Source organism: Nerophis ophidion, linkage group LG08, assembly GCF_033978795.1.
Source record: "Nerophis ophidion isolate RoL-2023_Sa linkage group LG08, RoL_Noph_v1.0, whole genome shotgun sequence".
Classification (NCBI taxonomy): domain Eukaryota; kingdom Metazoa; phylum Chordata; class Actinopteri; order Syngnathiformes; family Syngnathidae; genus Nerophis; species Nerophis ophidion.
The window spans coordinates 53,426,354-53,448,848 of NC_084618.1; the positions used below are offsets into that span (position 1 = coordinate 53,426,354).

Genomic DNA, 22,495 nt, shown 5'->3' on the forward strand with positions numbered 1-22,495 from the left:
TCCTCGCTGTGGCCATGGAAACCCTCCGCATTCAGGTTATTGTAGCTCTAGTCTGTGTGCAATGCTGTTGAACGAGCAGCACACATCTATAATCTGCACCACCGCTTGTGATATAAAGAATCACAATCGATTGACAACAGAAACTATTTTATAGCATGCTGTGCATTCATGAGTCTGGAATCATCTAAATGCAATAAAAGCATATTGCAAGATGTTTTATGTTTTACCATACAGAAGATATACAATAATATTAACACATTTCCATCCATCCATACATTTGCTACTGCTTGTCCTTCTTTGAGTTTCAGGGGGACTGGAGCCTATCACAGCTGCACTCAGGCGAATGGCAGGGATAATACATTCTCAGAATGAAAACACCAACAACATTAGAATTTGTTTTCCATCAGACACTTTGAAACACATCAGTTTAATAGTTTTAATCAGCCCTTTAAGTCACACAGCAGCTATAAAATCATAAAATGATATTGCTGAAAAAAAGATATGTTGATTATTTTTTTATCCAACACACACGTAAGATTACCTGTCCTTTGTTTGTCTTTACTGCACAATCACCTCCTTTCTCACAGCTGTGTGTGTAACTTCGTTGCTTTGCACCTAATTTTCAGATCTACCAAATGAAGAGTCTAAATAGCGCTCGCAGAACAGTTTCAGCCTTGATAGATCCAATTGCGCTTCCTGGATGAATACATTTGCATCTCCCCCTTCCTAGTATTATGGGTGTTCTAATAATCAGCATAAATCCTGCATATTAATGAACACACTAAAGGGATTGCGCTCCTTATTCTACTCACTTAACAGACACAATCCTCTGCGCACAAGTTTAGTAGACCAGCTTTGTGTGCGCTGTCAAGTTTGCATGTGTTTTAGTACATGCAAACCTTTAGGTCAGTGGTCCTAAAAAACGTTTTTCACCAAGTACAACCTCAGAAAAAAATTGACTCTCCAAGTACCACTATAGCGACCAACAGTAAAATACAGTACCCTAGTAGGCCCAAGTGTTCATTAAAAACAAGTCAGAGGTTTAATATTTTTGGCCACTGTAACATTACACACAGTTTTAACAGTAACACTGTGTCTGAAAATAAGAAAATAAAACACTGTACTTTAATCAAGTTGGCATTTGGCGCCCAACTAGATGGAGCCCGCATAGCACAGTTTGAGAATTACTGCTCTAGTTGATGGTGTCCAAACTTCTTTTTGAAAACTTATACACATTTAGCATTAAATATGCTACCTGATTGCTCAGCTTTTGTTTTATTGCTGACAAAATATCTGATATTATATCTCATTGTTAAGGAGTACCCCTGCAAAAACTAAGCAACTTGATACTAAGGGAATAAACTTGTTTTTGCCAGAACATTAAAGGGGAACTGCACTTTGTTTGGAATTTTGCCTCTCATTCGCAATCCTTATAGAAGACAAGAACACGTATGTTTTTGTTATTTTCATGCATTTTAACTCGTAAATGAATGTGAGGAAAAGTCTGCTAACTATGGAGCGTATGGGTGTTTGCCGATGATGCGGTTAAAAAAACAACAACATCATAACACTTCCATCAACCTTTTCAATATCGTATATTTTGGACCATAGGGCGCAGTGGATTATAACGCTCACTGCCAATAAGCGGGTCTATTCAGGTATATATTCATACAAAAGGCACATTAAAGAGGTCTTGTTCCAATTATTTTTCTTCCTACATTCAACACACTTCCTTGGGGTCTACATAACATGTAATGGTAGTTCTCTGGTCAAAATGTTGCATGGATTATGTTTTACAGACCATCTTCATGCAAATTTCTGACCGTCATATGAGCGGGCCTATCTACAGGGCTCCACTTCGACATCGTCTTTACCCCGCCATCTTTGTTGTACCGGTATTTTTGTGTGCTTCCATAGTGAGACTACTGACATATAAAAATTGGAACTGTATGATACTTTATATTAGAAATGGCAATAGTGGAGGATGAAAGCCCCACAGAAGAAGATAGAGAAAAAAAAGGAGCTTATTGACTAGGGCGCAGACTACAATGGCGGAGACGCGCAAGTCCCTTTGTGTACCATATATAGATAATCCACTGACGTCAATTGAACAGGCGTCATCCTGCAGTCCACATGTATCTCTTATGTGTGACTGTCATCTACTGGTCACATTTATCATTACACCATGTACCAAATAAAATTGCTTCAAAGTCTGTAAGCACAACCAGAATTAATATATACATTAAGCGCACCTGGTTTTAAGACTGCTAAAGACTGTTGATTTGTGAGAAAATCAAAAGATTTAAAGAGAGCCTTAAAGTCCCAAAAATATAGTACATGCTGTAAGCGTTCGCTATTTTGTTCCACAACTGATTACTACATCATGAGAGTCAACGTACATAATCAAATATCGTTTACTGTACAATGTCTGCTCTCACTGGGATGTTGACTGTTAGGATGTTGATATATTGCCGCTCAGATGAAAAATTACTCATGCCATTTTTTTGAGTCTAAGTTCACTTCTTGTTCTATGTCCACATCATTTTACCATCAAGGTGAGAGGCATGATTTGTAATCTAGAACAAACTTTCACGAGCGCCGAGGCGGAACAGCAGCTCACCAACTGATGTCAATACAGCAGCATAAGGAAGTTACCTGTCTCTGATCAACGCACCCCTAAATGTAGGTCGTTGACATTGACACTTATAATAACGATATCGCTAATATATTCAGCTCAGAAAATGTAAATGTATTATTGTTGCCGCTTTTTGGATGTTTCATGGTCGGAATAGACGCGATGGCGTCATGGTTTCCTTAGGCTTCGTTGTAAGCAGTCTTTTATTTGCATTTATTTGTGAGTTAGAATGCATTAAAAAAACAAAGCATACAGTAAAGGCCAAAAGTTTGGATACACCTTCTCATTTCAATGCATTTTCTTTATTTTCGTGACTATTTACATTGTAGAGTGACACTGAAGGCATCAAAACTATGACTCCTGTGAAGTGAAAAACATTTCAGGTGACTACCTTTTGAAGCTCATCGAGACAATGCCGTGCGTGTGCATAGCAGTAGTCAGAGCATAGGGTGGCTATTTTAAAGAAACTAGAATATAAAACATATTTTCAGTTATTACACCTTTTTTTTGTTAACTCCACATGTGTTCATTCATAGTTTTGATGCCTTCAGTGACAATCTACAATGTAAATAGTCATGCAAATAAAGAAAACACATTGAATGAGAAGGTGTGTCCAAACTTTTGACCTCTACTGTATGTGCTCTTGTCTCAAATAAGGATTTTCAATTAAAGGCAAAACTCCCCAAAAAATGCAGTTCCCCTTCAACAACATGCATTGTATCAAAATAATCAATGACAACAACATTTGTTAGTCTGCTTCAATTTGTCATTACTTAAAGGCATAATATATATTATTATACAAAGGATGAGAGTTTAAGCAAATATTATTTGAGCCTTTGGTAAGCTACTTGAAATCAGCTCACAAGCTATAGTTTGGAGACCACTGATCTACCGTAAGAAGTGTGCTATCCACTTTAGCCACCATACAGCCATGGTGTGTTGAATATCTTACAAAGTGTTTTGCGGCAATTCCAACTTTAAACACAGCCTTAGTCACTATGTAGAGTGGCGCTTATCATTTTCAGCAGACTGGATTGCAAAATGAATAACCCCCATACCTTCCTCTCACGTAAGATCTAGCCAGGAATGGGGCCATGTAAATCTCTTCCCTCCTGTAAACAAGCTGTCTTGGTGGGTGTAATGGTGATTTAATTTCCAGCCAGGTCCCCTACACTAGTGTTTTTCGACCGCTGTGCCACGGCACACTAGTCTACCATGAGATATTGTCTGGTGTGCCATGGGAGATTATGTAATTTTATATAATTGGGTTAAAAATATTTTTTGCAAACCAGTAATTATAATCCGCAGATGTGTCGTTGTTGAGTGTCCGTGCTGTTTAGAGCTCGGCAGAGTAATCGTGTAATACTCTTCCATATCAGTAGGTGGCAGCAGGTAGCTAATTGCTTTTTAAATGTCGGGAACATGGTTTGTTGGGATCACAATATGCAGACGACAGCGGAGGTAAAAAGGTATCTAATGCTTAAAACAAAAATAAACAAACGGTGAGTGCCCCTAAGAAAGGGCATTGAAGCTTGGGGATGGCTCTGCAAAACAAAGCTAAAACTGAACTGGCTGCAAAGTAAACAACAACAGCATGCTGGACGACAGCAAAGACTTAAAGCATGTGGAGTAGCAGACGGCGTCCACAAAGTACATCCGTACATGACATGACCATCAACAACAAAATAGAAGCGCAAGACCAGAACTAAAAGTGTACACACAGGAAAACAGCAAACAACTCAGAATAAGTCACAGCGTGATGTGACAGGTCGTGACAGTACACCTAATTTGAGACAAGAGCTATATTGATGCATGGGTGGTTATGGTTTGAATTAATATCCAACAATCGAGAGAGCATGTTTTCATTGTCAATATCGGCTGTTTCATTTTTTTATGTTTTCTGCTGGTGATGTGCCTCGAGATTTTTTCAATGAAAAAAATATACCTTGGCTCTGAAACGGTTGAAAAACACTGCCCAAAACCTAGCCAAAGGAGACGCCCAGTGCTAATATGTTTGTCCCATTATTTGGTGTAATTATAAACAACAAATTAAAGGTAAACGTAAAAAAATCATTCAATAATGTGGAAAAATGGCATGTAAAAAGTATCATATCGGCAATGCTGACCCTGTGCTCACTCGGTATCGGATCGATTCCAACATTTTGCAGTATCGCCCACCTATAGTATCCCCCGTGCTATGGCATAACACACTCCTCTCAACAGGCGGGGGTGGGTTCTTCCACGAGAGTAAAGGCGGCATTGCGCTCCATTTGTGAAAACGCTCTCATAGGAGCCTCAACTGTAGCTGTGCAATGATCAGAAAAAACAGTACAAATTGAACTAAGTAGGTTTTTCGCCTCGTGTGAATATGACACGTTATCCCAGTCAACAGCGACCGATTGTACACATAAAAAAAGAGGGCATAGTGCAGTTGAACTGAATAATCACATTGCCCACATTAGGCACGTGTTGCTTGATTGTGGAAACACACACTCTGTTGGACAATTAACACATGAGCATGAATCCAATTGCATAATGGAAAAAGAAGGGATTCGAAGTGAAATGACATCGCTTCATACCTTGTCCTCCCTTCTCCCAATGTGCGACATGAGAGCCGTTGTCGCAGGGCGGGGGTCCAAGTGAGCAAGACAATGCGGTCGTGTGTGTAACTTTGTCACTTTGCACATACTTTTCAGATGTGCTAAACTAATTTTAGATCAAGGGCCACATGGAGAAAAATCTAGTCCCAAGTGGGCCAGACTGGTAAAATCAGGGCACGATAACTTAAAAATAAAGACAACTTTATATTGTTTTTTTTGTTTAAAAATAGAATGAGGACATTCTGAAAATGTGCAAATCATAATGTTGTTTTTGTTTTTTACACTTACATGTTGTGGTCAATAGCATTCTATCTTTATTGGTTGACATTTACACTTTTAAAATAAATTATGTGATAATGTTCATCAGTCAACTCGTTGGTGTTAATTTTCAATCTATCAAGATAAAAAAATTATTTCAAAATCAAATTACAGTATGTTATTCATGTAGTTTGCTATTTTTTCTCGACTGGTGCACTAACATCGTGCGGTTGATTTTTTTTTAACATATATCATAACATATTATATCATATATAACATATCATAACATATATTAACATATCATCTACAAAAATACAAATAATTGCTATTGCAACAGCTAGTGGCGATATTTAGAACAACAGTTTCTTTCATTCCAAAAATGATGGCTCTTTTTATAATTAGCAAACTTAGCCGGCAAAGAAACATGTTCACCCCTGTGTTAAATAAAGAGGCTAAATAGTTTTAGCCTCAAGAGATTAATGTGTGCGTGCTGGATGATTATATTTGCATCTCTCCCTCCCAGCATTGCGATTAGTAATGTAGAATTCTAGTATTACAGTATTGTGATTATTCAGTTAAGTTAAAGTTTAAGTACCACTGATAGTCACACACACACACACACACACACACACACACACACACACACACACACACACACACACACACTAGGTGTGGTGAAATTATCCTCTGCATTTTACCCATCCCCTTGATTAATTGATTAACATGGACCCCGACTTAAACAAGTTGAAAAACTTATTCGAGTGTTACCATTTAGTGGTCAATAGTACGCAATATGTACTGAACTGTGTAATCTACTAATAAAAGTATCAATCAATCAATCAATCAATCAATCAATCAATCAATCAATCAATCAAATCACCCCCTGGGAGGTGAGGGGAGCAGTGAGCTGCGCCCTGGAAGCATTTTGGTGATTTAACCCCCAGTTCCAAACCCTTGATGCTGAATGCCAAGCAGGGAGGTAATGGGTCCCATTTTTATAGTCTTTGGTATGACTCGGCCAGGGTTTGAACTCACAACCTACCGATCTCAGGGCTGACACTCTAACCACAAGGCCACCGTTGTACTGCACTACTCCATTTTTATATGCAACTGATAAAATGTCAGATTTATACAAAGAGAATACTGAATTGAACAAAAAAAAAACGAATTCTAAGTGAATTCTACGTGAATTCTAAGTGAATTTACCATTAATTGATTTACGTGGACAAGTTAAACAAGTTGAAAAACTTATTCGGGTGTTACGATTTAGTGGTCAATTGTACGGAATATGTACTGAACTGTGCAATCTACTAATAAAAGTCTCAATCAATCAATCAAAATAAAACTGCTTCATATCTTAACCCCCTTTCCCTCAATGTGTGACAACAGGGCCGTGGCCAGCGTGCTGCAGGGCGGGGGTCCGAGTGAGCAGTACCAGGCAGAGGAGGGCCTCGGCATGCATTCCAAACACTACGTTTCCAGAGCTGCAAACCTCCGTAAGTTGTTGCTGGTTGCGTGCGCACTGCAATGGCAATGTGGGTTTGTGTCAGGGGAAAGAAGGCGTTATGTGTTGTCTGATATTTGGAGTTACGTAAGGCTGGGAAACCCCAATTGTCTTCAAATATGGTAAATTCTACCATCCATTTATTTCTAATAATCCATTTCAGCAGTTGTTTCTAGCCAACAGTCTTGTTTTGGTTCATGGCCACATTAACCACTAGTGTGTGTGTTTGTGTGTGTGTGTGTGTGTGAGAGAGAGAGGTAGGAGTGTGTATCTTTGCACGGCACAACTCTGGACATCCCACCTTGACTGTAATGTATTTTTGTGGTGACATTTTAGCTGCTCAATGCAAGAGAAATGTGACGATAGCGCGCCTGTGTGTGTGTGTGTGTGTGTGTGTGTGTGTGTGGGAGGGGTGAGTTTTCCACCCGAGAGTTTCAAGGGTGGTGCACAGAGTAGAATTGAGAGCATATGAGTATCATCGCTTTTGGTGCATCTTGTGGGTTGCAATACTATCAAGTCTCTTGCTATCCATTGTTTGATTAATTGAATAGCCTATTCATTAGTTTGTTTGATTGATCGAGTAATCAGATAAAACACCCTTTTATCTGACGGCCTGGCGCAGTGGGGAGAGTGGCCGTGCGCAACCCGAGCATCCCTGGTTCAATTCCCACCTAGTACCAACCTCGTCACGTCCGTTGTGTCCTGAGCAAGACATTTCACCCTTGCTCCTGATGGGTGCTGGTTGGCGCCTTGCATGGCAGCTCCCTCCATCAGTGTGTGAATGGGTAAATGTGGAAGTAGTGTCAAAGCGCTTTGAGTACCTTGAAGGTAGAAAAGCGCTATACAAGTACAACCCATTATAGCAGGGAGCTTTTTCAAAAAAGTATGAAAATAAAAAAGATGGGTTGGGCGGGATATATTTAGTTTTAATATGGTTTCTGTAGAAGGACGACATGAGACAAACCTCCCTAATTGTTAGAAATCCCATTGTTTGTATCAAACATGATTCTCTGATGAGAGTATTTGGCGAGCGCCGTTTTTTCCTACTAATTTTGGCGGCCCATGAACTCACCGTATTTTGTTTACATGTGTAAATTTCTTCAACGATGCCAGAGAAAGACATATTTTTATGCCACTCCTTCATTGTCTCATTTTGTCCACCAAATGTTTTATGCTGTGCGTGAATGCACAAAGGGGAACTTTGTTGATGTTATTTACTTGTTGGAGTGCTAATCAGGTATATATGGTCAGTGCATTACTGCAAGATAATCAATGCTAACATGCTATTTAGGCTAGCTGTATGTGTATATTGCATCATTATGCCTCACTTGTAGGTATATTTGAGCTTGTTTAATGTATTTTACTTATGTCCTCTGTGTATTTAATTCATAACTGTATTTCTCATGACACATTATCTGTATGTAATATTGCCTGCATTTTTGATAGTTGTTTGTGTGCCACGTTGTTCCAGACCACCGCAAATGTAACCCGGCTTGCATATATTGTTATAAATCCACCATTTCCTTTAACTTGGACACACACTTGGCCATTCTAAGCCAGTAATTTCCAGGAGTTACCTTACCTTCTGAGAAGTCTGTATTTTACTAATGTTTTCCAATCTTGTAAAAATAGGTAGAATGAATATTACATTTCAACATTTATTGTCAACAAAGATTTGTCTCAGCTTGCAATAGTCATTTTGTCAGAAGACTAATATAGATAAAATAGACACTCATATAATGTGTTAATTTCATTACAACACTTACAGAAGGCTTTTAATTTTTTGTGGCTCCAGACGGATTTTTTTTTGTATTTTGTTCCAATATGGCTCTTTCAACATTTTGGGTTGTCGAACCCTGCTTTATAGCCTTAATGCATATTTTATAAAAAAAAATATGTTGAAGTAAACAACATTTTTTCTGCATGCCATAACCGTCATCATCAGCATTGAAATTGTGCTTTTAACTTGGGTGCATTAAAAAGTAAAGCAAAAGTAAAAACCTCTCCCACGAGGAATGCAACGATTAATTGATTAAATCGTCTAATTTGTCTGGAAAAAAGCTTTGATTTACATTATGTTGCTTTGAGTCCTCATTTGATGAGTGTAACTATTGAAAATGTATACAATCTGGATCTCTTTAAATGCACAGACATAGTTTCCGCACGCCCGCTGCATAAGAGTGTACATGAGAGCTCTGCTTTGTGGGTGCTGTGTGCCCATGTGAGGCGGCGAACAGCGGAGATTAAAACAATTATACATGTATTAATGCACAAATGTTAAAATTGCTATTTCAATGTTGTTGGTCTGCATTTTTGGGAGAAAAAGATTGAAGGTTAGGCAAGCAGAAAAAATCTTTATTTCAACTATTTTCCTTTAAAAAAGCATTGAGGCTATAAAGTGTTTAGCCAAAGACTCTGTTAATTGAACAACTAATCGATACTCAATTCACGTTTTTTTTCATCAAAACAAAGTCAATAGTACACAATAGCTTAACGAAAGTAAAAACTAGGTGTGGTGAAATTATGCTCTGCATTTGACCCATCCCCATGTTCACCCCTGAAAGGTGAGGGGAACAGTGAGCAGCAGTGGTGGCCGCGCTCGGGAATTATTTTGGTGATTTAACCCCCAATTCCAAGCCTTGATGCTGAGTGTCAAGCAGGGAGGCAATGGGGCCCATTTTTATAGTCTTTGGTATGACTTTTTGTGTGGTTCTGAGCTAGCTTAGCGATTAGTTTAGTTATTAGCATGCCTACACCCAGTTTTCTTCGGGTGTATAATATGTTCAGCCTTGTTTTCCAGTGATAATAATACTTGATAGCGATACTTAAGGCACCAAGAAATGCAGTTTATTGCTGTAATGGTGGTGATTATTATTAGTTTTGGAGAAACACAAGTAGCTTCGAGCCCCCTTGTCAGCCAGGAAGAATCTGCGTTTGTGATTGGCTTTTAAAGTCTTTAATCAACAATGGCCAATCGTGTACGTTTGTTTGGCACATGTTTAAATCAAATAAGTTGCAGAATACAGGTATTTACTTTTGTTTAGTAATTGTATATTGTTGACTTTGTTTTATTCAAACACTTGTATGTAATGAAAGAGAAAAAGGAACTAGTTCATTGATTATCAGGTTGATATTGTTAAAATGTCAATAGCATTCACCATGAATAAATTGACAAATGTATAGTTAATACATGTGATTGGAATAGGTATCAGTTAATCCGACTCATCGTAGTAAAACGCTGATCAGAAGATCCTTAATTTAAAGCAGAAGTGTCAAACTCATTTTAGCTTGGGGCCTCATGGAGGAAAAGACAACTCCAGGTTGTTGTTTTTTTTTGTTTTACTTTGTCCAAAAATAGATCAAGCATATTATGAAAATGAACCAATCACAAATAATCCTCTGGACAAAACACTTCAAGCTTGTTGAAAATTCTGAGGAATTTGGTGCAGCTTCAAAAACACAATGATATTAGATTTAATCTCAGTGGATCTACAAAGCCAGGATTAAATTTTAAATCACAGTCGTTCTGGGATTGAACAAAAACACTACATGTGAACTCTTCTAGGTATCAAATACCTCCTTTGTCATGTCCACGTATCAATCCAGAGCTGACTCAACAAACCGTGAGAAACAGTGGTAAAAACAATTCAAAAGGGTTAATTTCACTTTTCTCGTGTTTAACAGAGACATTTTGGGGGTAACGAGGGTGCCATGTGTTCGAAGCAGAAGACATAAAACCAAAAGTTAAGTTCCGTGTGGGTCGAGGAGGAGGAGCCACAGTCACCCTTCAAAGTTAAAGTTAAGGTGCCAATGATTGTTACACACACTAGGTGCAGTGAAATTATCCTCTGCATTTGACCCATCCCCACAGGGGAGCAGTGAGCAGCAGCGATAGCCACGCGCGGGAATCATTTTGGTGATTCAACCCCCAATTCTGGATTCTGGGTGCCAAACAGGGAGGTAATGGGTCTCAATTTTGTAGTCTTTGGTATGACTCGTCCGGGGTTTGAACTCACGACCTGCCAAACTCAGGGTGGACACTCTAACCACTAGGCTACTGAGCAAGTTTACTGTGTACCTCTTCCTTGGCCCCTATATAAATTGTTTGCTTACCTAACATAATTTCTATTGCAACATCCAGTGGACACATGTATAACCGCAGTTTCTTTTGTTAAATAAACAAACAAAACAACAGCTATTTTTTATACTTAGCAAACTCATCACGTGGGCCGGAAAACACCTGTTTGCGGGCCTCACAGGGCCAGCACATTTGACACACCAATTTAAAGGTTTAAAAACATAGGTTGCAATTTTTCGAAATCGGTTAGGACCCAGGGGAGTGTCAAAAAGTGCTACCATATAAGGAGAAAAATATCACTACGGTCAATTTTTTTTTGCAGTGGGAGAGGGGAGATAGTGTGACGCCACTATATCACCTGAGTGGACGCCGCTATGGAATGGCGATTATTATTTTTGCAATGTGGAATCTTCTCTCCCTGAACCATCTAATCCGCAAGCTTGTGGGTAGTCATGCGGTATGTTATTAACCTCTGAGATCAGGGGGAAAAAGCGGCCTCCGTGATAGCCAGCTGATTGGTTCAGGAATCTTTTCCGCTGGCATTGGGGGATGGGGGGGATTCATCAGAGGGCGGCTTGCAATCACTTTTTTCTTAACTACGGATTTGTGGGATGCGAACCTGTTATTGATGTTTTAGATCAGTGGTTCTCAACCTTTTTTCAGTGATGTACCCCCTCTGAATTTTTTTTTAATTCAAGTACCCCCTAATCAGAGCAAAGCATTTTTGGTAAAAAAAAAAAAAAAAAAGAGACAAAGAAGTAAAATACAGCACTATGTCATCAGTTTCTGATTTATTAAATTGTATAACAGTGCAAAATGTTGCTCATTTGTAGTAGTCTTTCTTGAACTATTTGGAAAAACAAAACAAAAAAAAAACTAAAAACTTGTTGAAAAATAAACAAGTGACTCAATTATAAATCATCGGCGGTCACTCAAAGCGACTATGACAGTCCTCTTGGTAGGGGGGTATCCCTTTATGGAGGATGCCTGTGCGTGACTTTGTTTAATGTGGGGAGACTGGTGCACAGACAGTCATCACACGATCCTTAACAGATCCGGGTCAGGGTCCAGGGGCATGGAGTCCCAAGACGACTGGGGACCCTTTTCTGCTGCAGCCTTCTACCGCCATCCAGCTGTTGTGACGCTCCATAGGGTTAGCTTTCATCCTTTGCCTGTTTCACCGTTGAGGTCTTGGGTTATTATTTCCCCATAACCGGGCCCACATGGATGTGGGGGTGCCTTCTTCTGCCATCGTTGTGGTCGTTCTTACATCTACCGTATTCCGCCTACATCCCCGTTGAGGTCCTTACCGTATCCCTGGCTCGGGGGCAGTCAGGTAATAGGCCTTTGCCAAGGGCCACTTGGCATGGAACTATGGTAGCATGGGTAACATGGGTAGCAGAAGTCCAACAGAGTTACTGTCGCCCCATACATCGGCGATCACTCGAAGCGAGTATGATAGTCCTCCTGTTGGTGTGTCTGGTCATCTGTGGGTCCTCAGGTGGCTGTAGAGGCCGATCCGTGATCCACAGACTATTGCAGTGGGGGCATGTGTGGGTGATTGTCGTGGTGGTGGGGGTAGTGGTCTGTGGAGCTGTTTTGGTAGTGGCTCTCTCCTTTCTTTGTTGCCTCTTGGTTTCCGCGGCACGGTGGAGGTCCTTTTCTAATTGTGCAGTGCCTTCATGGACCATCCTTTTCCACAAAACCCTCTGGTGGGCAGCCTGCTCCCAGGTGTTGAGGTTGAAGCAGCATTTCCTCGGTGGATTTTGAAGTTATCTTTATACTGGTTCTTCAATTATAAATAAATATTTCTACACATAGAAGTAATCATCAACTTAAAGTGCCCTCTTTGAGGATTGTACTAGAGATCCATCTGGATTCATTAACTTAATTCTAAACATTTATTCAGAAAAAGGAAATCTTTAACATCAATATTTATGGAACATATCCACAAAAAATCTAGCTGTCTATACTTAATATTGCATTGTTGCATTTCTTTTCACAGTTTATGAACTTACATTCATATTTTGTTGAAGTATTATTCAATAAATATATTTATAAAGGATTTTTGAATTGTTGCTATTTTTAGAATATTTAAAAAAAAATCTCACGTACCCCTTGGCATACCTTCATTCAATCAATCAATCAATCAATCCCCATTTGATAACCACTGGTTTATAGCAGTGGTTCTCAACCTTTTTTCATTGATGTACCCCCTGTGAAATTTTTTTTAAATTCAAGTACCCCCTAATCAGAGCAAATCATTTTTGGTTGAAAAAAGGAGATAAAGAATTAAAATACAGCACTATGTCATCAGTTTCCGATTTATTAAATTGTATAACAGTGCACAATATGGCTCATTTGTAGTGGTCTTTCTTGAACTATTTGGAAAAATGATATGAAAATAACTAAATACTTGTTGAAAAATAAACAAGTGATTCAATTATAAATAAAGATTTCTACACATAGAAGTAATCAACTTTCAAGTACCCCCAGGGGTACGTGTACCCCCATTTGAGAACCACTGTTATAGATAGTGGAAAACGGCCCACAGAGTTTCAGTGGAGCTATGGCAACGGAACAATTGAAGGGTGCTAGTTAAAGGGAATTTCTTTACAATAAGCAGGTTTGGACTGTAAAATCTATTCTTCTTGCAAACTGAGTATTGATTACAGCTTATGGCGTGATTACCTCATTATTGGCGTCGATGAATCTGGCGTGCGGGTCCTCCTTATAGTGGGAGACAATTCTCATGGGTTTTGTGTGACTGTCAATCAAAGAAAGACATTTATGAAAACAACTAATTTGAGTATTTGTCAACAGGAACTCTCAACTGCAAGATTTGTAGTCGCTCTCACATGCTCACAACAAGAGGGAGGAACACAATAGTGATTAATAACACAATGACTGGAGGTATTTGCTTTTTAATGCTAGGGACCCTTGCGCATTGCCAGTGGAAGTCCCCACTCAATTGAAAGTAATGACAGTTTTCTGGCATTTTTCCCCCACTTTCCCCAATGATGGGCCGGCTGGCTGACTTTCAACATTGTCTCAATACCCAATAGCATCGGTTTGAATCCTCAAAGGCTGAAAATCCTGCAGTGCTTTGCTTTCAGCGTCAAAGAGCTGAAGAGACAAAAAAAAAAAAAGCCCAACAAAAAACAGGCAGGCTGAGAGGAAAAGAGGGTTCGTGCGAATAAGGAAGGAGAGAGAACGGCATCATGTGTGGAGTTAAGGAATATCTTAGAGGCAACACCGACGCTGATGGCAGCAGCCATTTCTGAGAGCTGTCTTTTTAGTTGCCATTGAGGACTTAACTGTGTGTATTGCAATAAGGGAGGAAAAAAAAAAACCTTGAGCGATTTAAGTCAGGGTAACTTTCAAATAGTCATCTTTTATATCTTCGGTATTATTACAGGAAGTCTTTAGTGTGTATCCGACAGTAGTGTAAGTAGGTGTAGGGTGGAAAGTATACATGAGCTGTACTTCAATTAACTTGGACGTCACTCACATGAAACACATTTTTAATTTTCCTGAAGGAACTCTACTGAAGGAATCAATAAAGTACTATCTATCTATCTATCTATCTATGAAAGCATACTTGTGAACCCTCTCGATTTTCCCAGGAGACTCCTGAATTTCAGTACTCCACTCGAAAATCTCCCAATTTCCACCCGGACAACAATATTGGGGGCGTGCCTTAAAGGCTCTGCCTTTATTGTCCTCTCTCACATGAAAAGGTGCCTATTATATATGTCTCCGTTATTTATAGGTTTATCTATAACCCATAAAGTAGGCAGGCACGGAGCTGTTTCTCAGCGTGTGTTTATTCCAGCCGGCATGTTAATACACTGACACACAACATCTGGATTCCCATCGTGCACTGTGTCAAAACTACGGCAAGGAGTAATGTCCAAAATCATAACAGGGACGAAGCAGAAGAGACATGGTGACGACGAGTAAGAAGAAGCACGCTTGAAAGTTCCAAATTGATTGGAAAAAATAATTTCAGTTCATCTAGGACAGCTCGAAGGGGAAGGAGTGTGCTGACTGCAAATTGCAATTTTTGTAGATCAGACCTCCCTATTGAACACGGTGGACAAATGGATATACTCATTCATGAAAGGGTTATATATCAATATATGTGTGTTACCCACCTTAACACCCCCCCCCATCTCCCGAATTCGGAGGTCTCAAGGTTGGCAAATATGCATTAAAATGCATAACATACAGTAATAAACAGTGGAATATCAACTTACGAGCTTCAAGGAGAAATTTTCTTTTTTGTGGAATTTTGCCTATCATTCACAATCCTTATGTAAGACAAGCACACATAAGGTTTTCCCTTTTTTATGCATTCTTAATAGTAAATAAATGCCAGCAAAAGTTTGATTACAACGGAGGTTACAGGAGTTGCTCTATTTATGCCTAAAGAACATCAAAGGTTTTCTACACACAATGTAAGTATATATGTAATGGCGTAACAGGCACATTCATAATATTTACGCATTTTGATCAATTTAAGCATGCGACGATTCATTAATTGAAAAAAAAAGGGATCACAACCTTCGCTTTTTTCTTTAACAACATCACTGATTACAAGTCACACAAACTTTATGAGAACCAACCAACATAATAAAACATCACTTACAGTACAATGTCTGCTGTCTCTAAGATGCCGACTGCTCGGATGTTCACATATTCCAAAGTAATACTCGCGAAGGAAAGTGGGGTGAAACCAGGCGTCTTTTCGTGTCGTTCTTGCCATCTCCAGATCTAATTTGGCTGTCAAAGCTCCTCAGTGGCTTAGTGGGTAGAGTGTCCGCCCTGAGATCGGTAGGTCGTGAGTTCAAATCCCGGCTGAGTCATACCAAAGACTATAAAAATGGGACCCATTACCTCCCTGCTTGGCACTCAGCATTAAGGGTTGGAATTGGGGGTTAAGTCACCAAAAATGATTCCCGGGCACAGCACCGCTGCTGCTCACTGCTCCCCTCACCTCGCAGGGGGTGATCAAGGGTGATGGGTCAAATGCAGAGAATAATTTCGCCACACCTAGTGTGTGTGTGACTATCATTGGTACTTTAACTTTTTAACAAAGTGTACCGACATGTCAGAATACGTCCTGATCCCTCTACTATCAAGGTGACAGGCATGATTTTTAATATAGAATAAACTCCCGCTGCTCCCAGCCAGCCGAGAAAGAAGCTCACCAGCGCTAATATTTCCTGACAGGCCGTGACATCACGCGCACGCGTCATCATTCCACGACGTTTTCAACAAGAAACTCCGTGGTAAATTTACAATTGCAATTTAGTAAACTAAACCGGCCGCATTGGCATGTGTTGCAATGTTACTATTTCATCATTGATATATAAACTGCGTGGTCGGTAGTAGTGGGTTTCAGTAGGCCTTTAAAAACCACACAAGTATTTAACAGGGGCACTGTGGAGACTGACTGAGCACCGGATATTGATCATTAATGGCAAGGGATGTGCTGCCGGGCACAAAATGATTGCGCCGCAAGGCACATAATGGATGGATGAAATGTTTGTACACCATGATAAGGTCCCCCTGGAATTTATGGCCGCAAGGAACCAAGGAACAAGCACAAACAGTAGTAGGCTGGAAAATCTAATAAAAAACACAATCTAATCAAAACTCATGGAGTCGTACTGCTTTGAATCCAAGTTTGCCAACTTAATGCCACTTCTGGTGTTTATTCTTTTCTTCTTTAAAAAGAACAGCGAGATGGAACCAAAGTTTTGGTTCTTTCTCTCAGGTTCAGGATCCGTGTGTTTGAGACGTGATGTAAACTCCTTGTGAAATTTAATTGAGAGGTTCATTGCAAAATAGTAGTTACGGCATGAATTATTGCAGTGATTGCTCATACTTTTTTTTAAAACGGAATCCTATCATTCAGGTTCTCCCATTAGAGCTTCAGAAGCACTGTTAGCTGGAGTATGACGTTAAGTAGTCCCGTGTACACAGCGTGCTCCGTATTCACAATACAATCCCCCATTTGCGGGCTTAATTATCTTCCCCCATCAGTTATAATCTTTTCCTAAACATTTCCAGATGGGAAGGATAACATTTTAATAGGTAATTGCTTGTGCAATTGCACATGCACAGAGGAAAAAAAAAAAGGCCTAGTCTGCAAAATATTCCAGCTGTGCCTTGAATATATTGGTGTGTGAGTGTGGGTGTGTTTGTGCGCCTGTGCTACTTTTGTGTAATGCACAGTGCGAGCCTGTCAAAAGAAAGCAGTGCGTATAAAAGGTGGTGTGACCCTTCTGTCCCTGCTGTCACTGGAGCCTTCACTGTTCCACATCTGATTGCAGCGCCGAAGCGAGAGCCTCGGTTAGGGAGCCAACTCACAGCGCAGGCTGAGCAAACATCGACAAGCCAGGCTGTGGGAAAACCAAACTATCTGTGACGCGTCTCCACTGTACTGTTGACTCCCTTGTAAGAAAAGCTGGCGAAGTTTAAATTCCATATTAATATCAACAAAAAATATGTTCAACAAGGACAATTAGTTAATAACTCTTTCATGTTTTGTTTATGTGCAATTACATATTTTCATACAACAACATATATTTTAGGATGGTCACTATCCTAGTGTTTATAATGGTAAATGGTAAATGGGTTATACTTGTATAGCACTTTTCTACCTTCAAGGTACTCAAAGTGCTGTGACACTAAATGCTACTAGGGACAGATAGCGCTCAGACGAATTGTATTAGAATTGCATCCAAATCATGTTCGCTCAAACCGAATTCAATTGGGATGCAATTGTTCCAAGTGTATTCCAGAAGCAACTAAAAAAAATTAATCCTCAATCCAGATCGTCTTTCGGATCACCCCCAAAATGCAATCACTTGTTTTTTGCCCTATTTCGGATGATTCCTGAAAGCTCAGTCAAAACCCATCCAAAATTATTTTTGCATACGAGTTTTATTGCTGAAATAGACAGAGTCAACCCTCATGCAAGTCTTAGTGTCTGTGGGTGGAGGTTGGGCCAGAATGCTAGCATACACACACAGAGGTGTTTAGGCTCGTAATGTAAACGAAAGGTAACATAATGATCCGGATTACCACCCAAATCTTCCAATTTTGGACATTTGCTGAAATGAAATCCATCCGTTACTTTTTGGGTTACTCTGTAATAGGAATCTTAATCAAGAATCTTTGACAATTCTTGATTCAAACAGTGTCTCGCGATGTATTATTTGGTATAGAAAAGATAATTAAACTTTTTCAGAACAGGTTACAAAAGTTTCTCCTGGCTGCTGACATATAGGCACAGCGAGTAAATGCGGATATAGCCTAAAAACACGTTTATAACACCTTCTGAAAAAACAAACACAAAAAAAAAACAGATTTGTGTAAATGATTAATTAATTTAGAATCTAAATATATACAAATTAAAATTCTGATGTGCACCCTTACTAACTAACTGACAAACAAACTCCGGCGATTACATACTGCACTCTATATATCATAGTGAAGGTAGTATGATTAAACCAAGTTTAATTGGATCTGATTCTGCACAATTGGCAGCGATTTGCTTTCTACTATGGTTTACGGCAGGGGTTGGGAACCTTTTTGGCTGAGAGAGCCATACAAGCCAAATATTTTTAAAAGTATTTCCGTGAGAGCCATATATATATAATAAGATGGCAAATTCTTGCATCCAGCACACCTTACAACAGTGGTAATAAAAGATGCACCTTATGCTTAAAAGAGAAACTGTTTATCATATATCATCCAGACCTGTCATCCCTCTACAAGCGCAGTGAAATCATTTCAGCATGCCGCCACAGACGGAAACACCTCCTAGGTAACACATGAGCCAATCACCACGCCCCTATGCCTGCTTGTACCCACCCACTCTGTGCCCTATATAAACCATTGTATGTGAATGCTTCCATTAAAATCTCCTGACGATTGAGGGAACCCCTCATGAAACAGTTCTGTAGAGATGAAGTAGTCTTGTGATTTTTCCCACACATACATATATGTATATTTTTTTTTAACACTGAATACAACTAAATGTGTGCATTTTTAAGCAAGACCAACATTTTTAGAGGATAAGTCTCTTATTCTTTTTAATAACATTGTTATTTTGAAGTTAAACAACAATACATAAAATACTTCTTACCGTTAATGCAACTTATTGAACAGGTGCGGTAGAAACCGGATGGATGGATTAAAATGCATAAGAATGTTTTATATTTTGAACGTTATTTTTAACACTGTGATTACCAGCGGAGTTAGTCATTACTTATCGTGGTGAGCAATGTCAACAAAGATTTATCTGAGAGCCAGATGCAGTCATCAAAAGAGCCACATCTGGCTCTAGAGCCACAGGTTCCTTACCCCTGGTTTACGGTATACTGGTATTAATAAAGCACCGCAATACTAATGAATCATAATCGGTACTATACCGCCTCTATGAGTACCAGTTCTCTTTTTATTTTAATGGGCATGACGGCGCACCGTCGTCACGTCGTGACATTGCTGGTTTTACGAGCAGAGGAACATGTTCGGCAACGCACAATCACGGAGTACTTATAAGCAGACACAGTGTGTAGATGGAAAAGAGAGAAAGGACACATTTTGGCTTGAAAACTAACGATAAAGGTGAAGTTAGAACACTGAAAAGCTGGTCAGCAAGAGGTGCAGTCAGCAGTTTTTTTAGCTTCTTCTAAATCACTAATCCTCACCTTTAGCATGGAAGCTAGCAAAAACAAAAGGCTTAGCATGGAGGCTAGCATAAACAGAACAGGGAACAGAAGTCGTTACATGTTGTACAAAGACAAAATAGGAAGCAGGGAACAAAAAACAGTAAGCTATAAACATCTAACGAATTATAGCCTACCGCTACGCTGCAACGACACGACACGACATGACAGGAGCGACAATACAATACAGAAGCGACATGGGATACGTGACAATAATTCAGCACTCGACTTGAGGACAAAACAGGTTCAAACAGGAGCGGGCTGATTGACATCAAGTGTGTCCAGGTGCCAATCAGCCGCAGCTGAGGGAAAACAGCGCACAGGGGAAAAAAACAGGAAATACTAAACCCACACAGAGGAAAAACTAAAACACAAACAAACTGTCAGTGGCAAACCTGACATACAAGAGCATATCTAGTCGATACTATGATTACATCAATATTTTTTATAATCACAAATTCTTTTTTCCTTTTAAAAAAAAAATCATATTATGTTTATAAACTCAGGAAATACATCCTGGGTATCGGATCGATACCCAAATTTGTGGTATCTTCCAAAAGTATTTTAAAGTATCCAAACAACATAAGAATAAGTGATTATAACAGTTTAACAAAAGTGTAGATGGGACATGTTAAAACAGAAAATATACAGATATTAACAGTACATAAACAAGTAGATTAATAATACATATTCTTCCACTTGTCCTTCATAATTTTGACAAAATAATAGAATGATAAATGACACAATATGTTACTGTCGTAACGTGGGCTATGGTGTGGTTTATTTTCCCGAAATGAACTGGACTGGACATGGCGTGAAGGTAAATACATGGTTTTTAATTTTTACTATAAAAAGTGTACACACAAAAGACGCTCGCAGCGGTGGCACAAAACTTAACGCTGGAAACAAAACTAGCACTTTGACGTAAACGTGGGCAAAAAACAAAAGACACTAACTGCGGCATTAATAAACAAAAACTTACTTGCAGTGACGTGAGTAGGGCAGCATGGACGAAGAAATTGCATGAAACAAGCAGCGTGAACTAATCATGAAACAGAGTGATGACACCAGAACGACCAACAGATAATGACAGGCTTAAATAGTGACATGATTAGTAACAGGCGCGTGAGTTCAAACAAATGAGGCAGGTGAAACTAAGGAGTTGTCATGGAAACTAAAACTAGGGTGCGCAAAAACAGGAACTGATGGACTCAAAAAAAAAAAAAACCAGAACATAACCAAACAGAACATGATCACAAGACATGACAGTTACTGCATACGTCAGCACCAATTTAGGGGCATTTGTTTGGTTACTTACAAATAAAATAAAAGTTGTCTAGTATGTTCACTATCTTATTTAAGGACAAATTGTTCATGGGTAAAATAAAGCCAATAATGCCATTTTTTGTGGTCTCTCTCATTTAGTATCGGTACGTACCAAAATATTGGAATCAGGACAACCCTACTTTCTACTGTTGAGCTTGTTTCGGGTCACAGGTGAACTGGAGCCTCTCCCAGTTGTGGACTGCATTAGCGAGTGGTAGGCATCAGACAATCACTGTGCATATAAATACCAACAACCTTTCACACTCAATTCACACACTTACATGTTAGATCTTACTGGATCCGAATAAAGTTAGATTTTTGGCCATCAAGGATTAGAAAATGTAATATCAAGCAACATTTGATCCAGATCTGATCCAGATTGCATTGTTAATAAATGTCATTGCATCACTGCAAAATTTAATCTAACATGTTCAAAGACAAGGTTGATTGGCAACACTAAACGGTCCCTAGTGTGTGAATGTGAGTGTGAATGTTGTCTGTCTATCTGTGTTGGCCCTGCGATGAGGTGGCGACTTGTCCAGGGTGTACCCCGCCTTCCGCCCGATTGTAGCTGAGATAGGTGCCAGCGCCACCCGCGACCCCAAAAGGGATTAAGCGGTATAAAATTGATGGATGGATGGATGGATGGATTAGAAAATTTAATGTCCAGCAACATTTGATCCAGATCTGATCCAGATTGCATTGTTAATAAATGTCATTGCATCACTGCAAAATTGAATCCAACATGTTCAAAGACAAGGTTGATTGGCAACACTAAATTGGCCCTAGTGTGTGAATGTGAGTGTGAATGTTGTCTGTCTATCTGTGTTGGCCCTGCAATGAGGTGGTGACTTGTCCGGTGCACCCCGCCTTCAGCCCAATTGCAGCTGAGATATATTTATTTATTGGAACAATATATTTATTGTTCCAATGATTGTGTCTTTTTGTGCTTTTCAGCAAATGTCTTTCCCTCAGAGTGGTTTGTCTCTCTTCTCGCTCATGCGTGTGTTTCCACTCCAACTGCCGCCGCCTCGCGACTGCGGCCTTTTACAGAGCGACAGGTGATTAGACAACCACTTTCAGCTGTGTCATCCAATCACCTGTCGCCAACCCTGCCACACCCCGCTTCCCCGCAGGCGCACAGGCCACGCCCACCACACACATTCAATTGTTTTTGTACTTAACTGTGTTTTTTCTGTTTTCTTCAAATAATAAATTTTTTTAAGGTGCGGCACAAATTAAAAATAGTGATGCCACTGGGATATGGCACCACTTTATGAAAAAAAAAACCCTACAAAATTAGGATTAAAGTGAATATTTCTGAATAATTCCCACTAATAGACTAACAGT

General features: G+C 39.5%; 1 protein-coding gene across 1 annotated transcript in view; it reads left to right on the forward strand.

Moving 5' to 3' along the window:
- Window positions 1-22,495, forward strand: part of shisa9a (shisa family member 9a) — a 154,669-nt gene that overhangs the window by 6,637 nt on the left and 125,537 nt on the right. Inside the window, exon 2 of the mRNA XM_061908912.1 lies at window positions 6,883-6,989. Coding sequence (XP_061764896.1) covers window positions 6,883-6,989 — 107 coding nt within the window. The remainder of the gene's footprint in view (window positions 1-6,882; window positions 6,990-22,495) is intronic.